A 10,346-nucleotide genomic window follows, 5' to 3' on the forward strand; every position below is an offset into this window, starting at 1 on the left:
CCGGAATCTGTTAGGGGGGTTTTCTGTGATCCTGATCACGTTCTCATTCGCGGCAGCCTTGTTCAGACCCTTGCAAAAATCCCAGATCCTGCAATTGCGGACTGTATGAAGTCTTCTGGCAGGGGGGACCGGCCAGTTGTCTGCACTTGGTCAAGCTACGGCTTTGAAACCAGCAGTCAGCAAAACGTAATCCCCTTTTCAAATTTACAGTGGCGAGGTGAAATGTCCAACGTAGAGCAGGCACAGTGACAGCAGGGGCCCATAATTCACACCCCCTGAAACACAGTCCTGCAGTGGATCAATGATGAATGGAGCACCTCTCTCTCTCTCTCTCTCTCTCTCTGCCTCTCCCCGTCTCTCTCTCTCCCCGTCTCTCTCTCTTTCTCTCTCTCTTACACATTGGATGATTTTCAGCAAAGTTGAGACACAAACACTAAGCTTAGCTGAAACACAATGTGTTTAGTAAAATGTAGCCTAATATAGCCTATAACAGGACAATGTAACATACATGCTTGCTATATTGCTTACTATATTCCAATAGGGTACAAAGATATTTTTTTAAAGAAATGCACCCTTCACCAGCACTTAAAATGCAGGTGTAAATTTGCCTACAGGTATCTTTGGAAAATATGTGCAAGAATATAAATATAAATATGCAGGCTATTATTGTAATACAATTTAATTCTAAGGACTGTATGTTTAAGCAACAAACATTTTTCATGTGCTAATAATGCAGAGTAACAGTCATTTTGTTTGTCACTTATATTCAAGAAAAAAGTGGGATACTTTTGACCCCACTACATTTATTAAATGTCACAAATAAACAGGGAAGTGTCTGGCTCCATACAGTCATTGAGGAGGTTCGTAGTGGCTGAAGGGAAAATAATTCTGCCTTCTTTTTTAGCTACACAGCAGTAATGTGATGGGGATGATCAGTGTCATTTGTCATAATGAGTGAAAGGTGTGTGATGGATCTGCTTGTCCTGTCTGAGAAGCTAGGATGGGCAGCAGATGATTATAGAGGCAGTAAATAAAGCTATGATAATGCATGAAAATTATAGACAGCTTCTACAATGTTCGATTATACAGAAACTGCCCAACTAAGTTGCACAACTGTCTCCCATCATTCAGATGTTAATACATCAATAATCAAGTAAAAATTCTAATCATTGATTAACCAAAACTTCTACATAGCCTAATGAGTAGCCTAGTCTTTTTGATACAAAAACATTTTGCTGAATGTTGTCTAATTAATATTTTGAGAGCAGAACCTTTGGGCTATAACTGAAATTTTTAACACTATATTATTAGGCCTATTCTAACTTGAGTTTAGATTATTGCACCTCTTAATATTTAAACATTCAGACAAGACAGAACATAAACCACAATATGTGTTATGCTCTATAGTTTTCATATCTAATCAAGTTTCCATCTCGATGATATGTGCATTTTTCATTTGCTTTTCATTAGTTGTTTGTTATTTCTTTTATTTTTTCATTTTACATTTTTCCCCCATTTGAGTGTGCTATGTTACGACAGGATCCTATCAGATAGATTCACCTTGCTACTATTATTCACTACTCTTCAATAGGTAAAAAAAAATAATAAATAAAAATAAATGTTGTAAAGCCTAAAATATAATTAATCCAGTTCATACATAACAGTTTTTCTCATCCTTGTTCATATATGTGCGATTTAAATGAGAAGATAATCGATTATTCCCCGGCCCATTATTTGAAGTTTTGAAAAAGGAATATGGCCTTACGTCACTTCCGGCTTTAATCGGACAGTAGTAGAAAAAAAAATCTGGTTGCCATGAATTTCAGCTAGCTAGCCACCGACCACTGTCAGTACACTTGAGTAAAACCATCCATGTCAAGACACAAGAGCGACTGTCGAAGTCGTGTGCTGCTTCTGTGTACATATAGAGACACACCAGCCTGCCTGCCGACACACTGTGAATCGGTAAGTAGCTAGCTTTGATGCTATCCTGCTAGCGAGCTAGCCGCCGCTGCTAGCTGGTCGCCCTGCTAATGATAAGTGATGATATTTTGACTGTTAGCTGCCATTAACCTGCACGGTGACTGCTAATATCTATCACTGGCTGAAATGCGTCGCTCGTCTACATTTTCCAGCAGTCGGTATACTAAGTCGACACACCGTTCCCGTTATAACTTACATCCCCATCATCACTGGCTAACATTAGATGTTAATATCGTTGTTACCATGTAGCAACATTAGCACATCAGTCGCTCTGTGGTGGTGAGGGGGTTGTTGTAATTAATCACTGATATTCAAGATCACATCAGGGCATCTGAATCGTTTTAATCCCTCGGTGAGATAGTAGCCGCCTCGGTCCATTAATTGGATGTTTTACTTTAACTATAAGAAATGCTCTTTGGTTACAGGAGCTGTACAATGATGACACTGACAACTGGCTCTTTAATGAATCCGTGTTGTGTATAGCCTAATCTTTGAACGAAGGTTATCTCTTCCTCATACCTGTGATGCCAGGTTACTGTTTGCCTTTTGTCGATGTCAGTTCAATTCTCATTGGATCTTAATGCTTTAAATTACAAAGCAAGAATCCCTTCTCAATATTTATCACCTGTCACATCAGGTTAGCACACATAAGATCAAAAAAAGAGCAACATGAAAAGACCAGGGCAGCTAAGTGGTCATGCCATTGTGACCAAATGTTGCCATGTAGAGCTTATTGGCGTATGACGACAAACCATATTTAAGTGTTGTCCTTATCTTTTTTTTTTCTTTTCTTTCTTTCTTTCTTTCTTTCTTTCTTTCTTTCTTTCTTTCTTTAAAAAAAAAAAAATCAGATCCAGCTGGCTCAGTGACTACACTAGAAGACCTTGGCACCATTGTGTGCCAGTTCATTTCAAGACCCAGGGATCTCTGAATCCAGGTATGTTCACAACAGCATTTCTGTGCAGGATTTCTCCCAGGGGAGTGAGTAGGGAAAGTACTAAGGGCTGTATGTCACCACTGTTGTTCATCCTGTAAAAGCATTTTACATTACATTTTACCTCTTTCTCTCCTCAGATGAATTACTGTGAAGCAAGCATATGAGTTGATTGATCAATCTGTTAATCACTGTATGAGCTGAATCTGCAGATCATTATGCATTCCATATATATATATTTTTAAATATTATATTTAAAATTTGATAATTGAAGGTGTGACCTGTGTTCTTACTGTTTTTCTGCAACCTATTAACTCTGTCCTCCATGTTTATTTTTCTTCCAGAAGATGAACGGTCTGTCCATACGAGAGCTATGCTGCCTGTTCTGCTGCCCACCATGCCCCAGTCGTATTGCAGCCAAACTGGCTTTCCTCCCCCCAGAGCCCACCTATGCCCTTATCCCTGACCCAGATCCAAGTTCTGGAGCTGGAACTGCATCTGGATCCAGTTCTGGAGCTGCCGCGCCATCACTTGGAGCCCCAGGATTACGCTCTCGACTCGGCACTAGCAGTGGAAGTGACAGAGGAGGTGGAGGTGGTGGTGGCGGTACTGGTGGAGGAGGAGGAGGAGGAGGAGGAGGCGGAGGAGGAGGAGGTGGCAGCAGCAGCGGTGGTGCCGGCGGTGCTGCCGGCGGTAGCAGCAGTGGAAGTGGAAGTGGAAGTGGAAGTGGAAGTGGAAGTGGAAGTGGAAGTGAAGGCAGGTGGAAGCTGCACCTCACTGAGAGAGCAGAGTTCCAGTATTCCCAGAGGGAGCTGGATGTGACGGACGTATTCCTGACCAGGTCCAGCCGAGGGAATAGGGTCGGATGCATGTACATTCGCTGTGCACCTAATGCCAGGTGAGACGCGCAATGACGCTGAATGTGCCTCCACACACACGGCAGCACTGTATGTGTTGTGCTTGTGCTTTAAATAGGACAGCTTGCCTTTCTATAGATATACTATCCTCAGTCATGCAGATATACCCTGCAATTTTCCATCAACTCTGGGCTTTCCAGTTCAGCAGTGTTCCTGCTTAACCTTAGCCTGCTGCCTAACTTCCTTCTTCTTTCTTTCTTGCCTCTTCCTCCTTTGTCTCTCAGGTTTACAGTGTTGTTTTCTCACGGTAATGCAGTAGACCTGGGCCAGATGAGCAGCTTCTACATTGGCTTAGGCACACGCATCAACTGCAACATCTTCTCCTATGATTACTCAGGCTACGGTGTTAGTACTGGCAAGCCCTCTGAGAAGAACCTTTATGCTGACATTGATGCCGCCTGGCATGCCCTGCGCTCCCGGTAAGCTGGCAGAAACACTCCGTTCCCATACACCCAGGGTCCAAAATTAACGGCCAACAAGCACCAAATGCCAGTTTAAGTGTCTTTAGTAGATAAATCAGTGCAGGTCACTTACATCACCAGCCAGTAACATTTTGTGAAAATAACATTTGGTTGACTCAGTGTTACACAAATCCATTCCCTGCTGACCATGGCATCCTCTCTGACCACCAGCCAGACAAATCAAAGTCAAAACAATGGCTCTCTATCAAAGAAACTGATGATGAGATGTCACATGCTGAGTTTTACATAAAGTAGCTGCATCTGAAATTCTGACAACTTCAAATTCCTCTTGTTTATCTGTTGCCAGTGTGGTTAATGAGCCTTATGTTAGTAAAGCTCAGTATTTGCAGATGGCAACATAGAGGCTGTTTAAGACCACTGAAAAGTTAAGACTTAAATAAATACAATAAACATTTATGTTAAATGTTACTTACCAACATTATTCAGAATTTGCCCATACAGCATCAATCAGTGTTAAGGTTATATTAGGACATTTTGATATTTGCTGGTAATTATTATTTATTACATTTCTTTTTTTTTGTTTATGGCTTTGCAGTCCCTGGCAAGTGAGCATTCCCACTCTTTGCTTATGATGTTCTCTTTTAAACGTGTGTGTCATTATTAACATGAAACACACAGGTTTGTGTTCCTATGTGTTTGACTGATGGGCTTGATAATCCTTGTTATTGCTGTGTATGGAAAACTGAGGTATTCACAGGTTAAAAGTGACCCTTGTTTTGACATTTTATACATCAGGTATGGCATCAGTCCTGAGAATATCATCCTGTACGGACAGAGCATCGGCACGGTGCCCACAGTAGACCTGGCATCACGTTTTGAGTGTGCTGCTGTGGTTCTCCACTCTCCTCTGACGTCTGGTATGAGAGTGGCCTTCCCTGACACCAAGAAAACATACTGCTTTGATGCCTTCCCCAAGTAAGTTCCTTTACTGAGAACATATTTGAGTTTTATTTTCTGTTTTGTCAGTGCTTTAAAAGTAATATCAGTGAAAAAATAACCTGCTTTGACTCAAAAACTATCTTTTCAGTACCAAATGGTCTGTAGTTATTTACAGGAAGCTCAAATTAAAACAATTCATCACTGTGGAAAAAGACATGCCAAAATACCCATTAAACCTCCCCTAACCACTCCTGTGGTATAATTACCTTCTCTGCCATTGTGCCCCAAAGCCAAAATGTAAATACACATCTTGTAACTATAATCACATGTGTTACATTGTGTGTTACATTGCAACATGGAAGCAGTGTGACACATCTAGCTCGTATGGAGGTCAAAAAGTGCCACCTAAAAGGATGAGGATCGGCAATACAATAGTGTTAACACCGTGATACCATAGAAATCTGCTTATCGTCTGAAACCTTTCCAACCTGCACCAGGTAGTTTGTTACTCGGAACCATCTGGAAAAATGCTTCTTTGTGAACTGTTTGTAAAATATTTGTCTGGTGATCGTATGCATGATCGATCACCATGTATTACAAGCTATCTTCAGCCAATCAGATTCTGCATTCCTTCCATTGTTCTCAGTACCAGCATGTTGGTAAATCAGGCCGACCTGTTCTTTACTCTTCTTCAAATGAAGAAATACTCTCCAGTTTTGATGGAACTGAGACTAGAGTAGCATCTATGCTTTCCTGTGCTAGCCATTGTCGCTGTAGGATACTGATTTGTCCTGGCTACTGGACTTACAGATGAATAGCTTTGAGTCCAAGACAGATAGCCAGATATCCATCTGCCTCTCCGGGATAAGATCTTTTAATTACATTTTATATCAATTTACTCATTACTTTAAAATTAGTATACAAGATTTGTTTATATTTTTATTTAGACCTCTTTTGGTTGTTACCTTGGCAACAACTACTCCTCCTTGAGTCCTTACTTTGTTGCTGTAAATGTTATGAAGTACCCTGATTTGTCACTCTCACAAACATAACTTGCCATCTCGTTATATATTTTATTTTATGTGCAAATGCATTCGCAGTGAACCTCTGAAAAGATTATGTTATCGCCACATGCTTTCAGAATGTTTATTCAGTTTGTATTTTACTTAAACAGTGATTGCTGATAACATATTAAGAATGAAAAACATTACATTTTTCAAATCTATTGTAACTTAACCAGCCTAAAAGCATCTGCACTGTCTTGTGTTTTTGTCTTTTGTTGTCTGTTCTTTGTAAAAGAGGAAATGAAAGAACAGGAGAGAAGATTTAATGATTTGTGTGATCTCAGACATGTTGACTAAAATGCACATTGTCAGTGTTTGTCATTGTTCAGCATCGACACAAAATTTAATCAGTTTCCTGTATTATTAGCACGTTAATTGCCTCCATTATTTAAATTTCTCCTCCACAGCATCGAGAAGGTGTCAAAGATCCCCTCCCCAGTGCTCATCATTCACGGTACAGAGGACGAGGTGATCGACTTCTCTCATGGTCTCGCCCTGTTTGAGCGCTGTCCCAAGGCCGTGGAGCCCCTCTGGGTGGAGGGAGCCGGTCACAACGACATTGAGCTTTACAGTCAGTACCTGGAGAGGTTACGGCGCTTCATCAACCAGGACCTGGCTGCAACGCATGCCTGAGAAACAAACTACAGCCTCTCTGCATTTGTATGAATGAGACTGTTTGTGTGCGTTCGAGAGTGTGAATGAGATGAGTGAGAAAGAGGATGTCAGTATGTTTGCAAAGTGTGGGTGAGAAATAGACCTAAAAAGGATGTGTGATTTTTGCCACATCTGTGTGTCTTTGAAGCAGCACACCGTAAGGTTAATTTTCAACACAACCTATCTTTTGTTCCCAGTTTTAAAGGTGCGAACATTTTATAATCTCTCATTTGCCGTATCTGTCTGTACGGTGGAGTGTGGTGAAAATGTTAAATCCAACAACCAAGAAAAATTGTGAATTGCAGCTTTAAAATGTGTTTACTCACATGAATTAAGAAGGAAGAACAATGTGCTTTGACCAAAAAGGCACACAGATGTAATTTTTAAGTGTGACATGTTGGTGAATGTATGAATCATGGACATATATGTTGAGATGTTGAGTGTATAGTCATGTCTCCATGGGCCTGTGACACCTGAATAATGTGTGCATGTGTGTTTGAGTCTGTGTGTGTGTGTGTGTGTGCGCGAGCAAGGCATTGCTGAAAGAAACGGTCATCCTGATAACTCGGACAAGTGCAAGTGGAGGAGGATAACGGAGACTTATCAATAATGATTTTTTTTTCCTCTTTTATTTTTGCAAGTGTATGTATGAAGAATACCTCCGCAGCTTGACCAGTTCTCTCTCCGGTGGACAAACACTGGTCAAGCATGTGCCCCATCCCCCCTTTTCCTCCTCCACTACATGTTTACCTGTTAATGGACATCCATCTGACTGCCAGGGCATTTCCCAAGTTGTTGTCCAGCTAACACTAACCTACTCTTTTTGTGTGGTTTGGGGGTCCATCTTCTTTCCTCTGGTGTCAATAATGGCGGATACGCACGGACTAGTCTGGAATACTGTCATAGCTTGTATAGTGTCTCATACTTTCCTCTCCCTCGTCTCTGACTCGTCGAAAAGATCACAGGATGGCCAGCTTCCATTTAATTTCCTGGCTGTGCTGTGACTTTAGCCTTTTACTGTCCACACACTTGCAGCAACAGCTTACAGGGCATCATTTTGATTTCCTTGTGTTGCTTTTTCCCACCCAGTCCTACATACTCTGGACAAGAGTGATGGTGTGGTTGAAATGGAAACAGGACTTTGAGAGCCACACTCATGACATCTCTGGTCATGTGGGTATTTCTTAGGCGTTTGTGGAGCAGCTATGGACGTGAAGGCTGTAGCCCTTCAGTGTTTGCCGATGTGTGACGTTTTAAGGCTGGGCTGACTTAGTAATAGCAGGAGTAAATCAGATTCAAAGGAATAGGTTGACAGTTTTGGAAATGCGCTTATTGGCTTTTGTGTTGATAGTTAAATGAGAGGAATTATACCTCTTTCTTTAAGGAAGTGACTGTATACATGACCTGCCATTAAACCATAGAGTTCCTGGTAGGTATCATTCTAACATCTTTATGCTAAGCTAGCTGCAGCTTCATATTGACCGTACAGACCTGAATGACTCCATCTGATCATTTAACCCTCTACATGAAAGCAAAAAAAGCACATTTCCAAGTATCCAACTATTCCTTGAAGTTTGACGTGTGGTTGTCAAGGATGTCTTTGAATAACTTGTAGAATAATTTGGTGAGCAGACATTTTTGGAGGCTTTGAAGGTATGACAAAAAAAAGAGGAGCTGCTCAGTTCACCAAACTAATGAGGATTATGTCCATTCAGAATAATCACGCTTCATTAGAGGCATACTAATTAACTTGTCGTCTTTACAGCACAGTTTGTTTTTCCAAGTCGTGTTCCAGTAGTTCTCATCACCCGAGTCAGACAGCCTCCTGCTCATATTCACCCTCAGCACATTTTCCTCGAACGTTTTTGTGTTGATGTAATTAATCCAAACGTGTTTGTCGTAGTGTAGGGCCATGGGTTGTTCGTTTCCAGAACCATGCGTGTTGATGTTAATGACTAACAATGTGATTCAGATCGGGCACCAGGACGCGATATCACGTCTACTATAGCTCTGTTTTAACCTCCGTGGCCCTAAAATGTAGGAGCTCTCTTATGGGTGGCAGCACGCTTCATGTGTGACACAAGCCATACTTGAGCCTCTCACTGTTGGTGTGGTGCAGGTTCCACCACACAAACCTTTGCACATCATCACACACACGCACACATACACATACATGCACCCATACACACATTCAAACACAACACACACACACACATACTGTAGTATACAGTATATTTACACATTTATATATATCAGATCAAGCATGACAAAAGCAGGTCTTAAGTTCAGCACTATTGTACAAAGCATCCAAAGTGTAATAAGGGTATAAAATGTAAGTTTGTGTGTCTTCTTCATTATTATTGACTGTCTCCTACAGGCCAGCATCAAGGATACTAGCATCCCGTTTGAATACGTACTAATGGGCCCCGTGTGTAGACCTGAAAACTACGAGAGTTGCATCACATTTCAGGTCTACGCAAAGTGTCTGCTGCATAGGAGACCCATCAGTTTCAGTGATAGTAGCTGCAATTTGTTAAAGGGAACATGTACTGAACTAGCACTGATCTGATTTGCTCCATTTTGGGAGTGCGCATGGGTCTTAGTAAGCGGTGGAAAGGTCTACCATACACTTGCTCGCTGTCATCTTTTCGAACAGGGAATTTCTCCAGTCTCATCCTGTGTGCTTTGTGTTTCTGACTATGTAAATAATGGAAATCTGTTACCATCTTGAACCAGGGAGCTGAGCTGTCAGAAGAATTAGAGAGAGTTATAGCTTTTCTCTGAAAATAGAAGTAGGCCTCAGTTTTTCCTGGACAGGTCGTATTATCAGGGAAACCACTGGATCCACTTTTCATTCACTCATGGGGTTTGGTTAAAGAAACGGGGTGGAAATTTGCCGTTTTATTGATGCACCACTATGGTTGACGTACATTGTATCCTCTGGCCCTGAATGTTTATTGATGGGGGTGGGGGTGGGGGGGTGGAACAGTGAAAACTGTATGCATGTCTATTGTGTTTTGCCGAGCAAATGACGGGGTGGGACGTTATCTCTATTATGTATTCTGTGTGAGGATAAAGCTGAACTCATGGCATCGGAACATTGAAGCGCTTTAAATAGAAAAAACAACAAAAAAAACGGGACGATTATTTGAATTTTTTTTTATTGCTGATACTAACTGATGTATTGTTATGAGTTTTGTGCTAGAGCGGGACAGTGGTGAGCGGGCGGGCGGGTGGGTGGTTGGGGGGGCTAGACCATATTAGTGGGCTGTTTATATGGTTACTGTACTTACCTATTCTATTCTTTGTATTATGATTTGTAATTTTATGTTGCTTTTTTGAACTGAGAATATGATGTAATGAAATTAATTCATGGGACTGAATCTTGACCTTTTTATGGACTACAAAATAATAAAAAGATCACTTATGTACA

The 10,346-nt window shown here is 41.2% G+C and overlaps 1 protein-coding gene across 1 annotated transcript; it reads left to right on the forward strand.

Moving 5' to 3' along the window:
- Window positions 1-1,774: 1,774 nt before the first annotated feature.
- Window positions 1,775-10,125, forward strand: LOC311000343 (alpha/beta hydrolase domain-containing protein 17A-like). The gene is made up of 6 exons (XM_083991023.1): window positions 1,775-1,965; window positions 2,835-2,920; window positions 3,262-3,815; window positions 4,059-4,253; window positions 5,052-5,231; window positions 6,667-10,125. Exons 3-6 carry the CDS (start codon window positions 3,265-3,267, stop codon window positions 6,890-6,892), a joined length of 1,152 nt encoding a protein of 383 aa, XP_083847149.1. The 5' UTR covers window positions 1,775-1,965; window positions 2,835-2,920; window positions 3,262-3,264; the 3' UTR covers window positions 6,893-10,125.
- The last annotated feature ends 221 nt before the right edge of the window (window positions 10,126-10,346 follow it).

This window comes from Trachurus trachurus (assembly GCF_905171665.1).
Source record: "Trachurus trachurus genome assembly, chromosome: 17".
Lineage (NCBI taxonomy): Eukaryota > Metazoa > Chordata > Actinopteri > Carangiformes > Carangidae > Trachurus > Trachurus trachurus.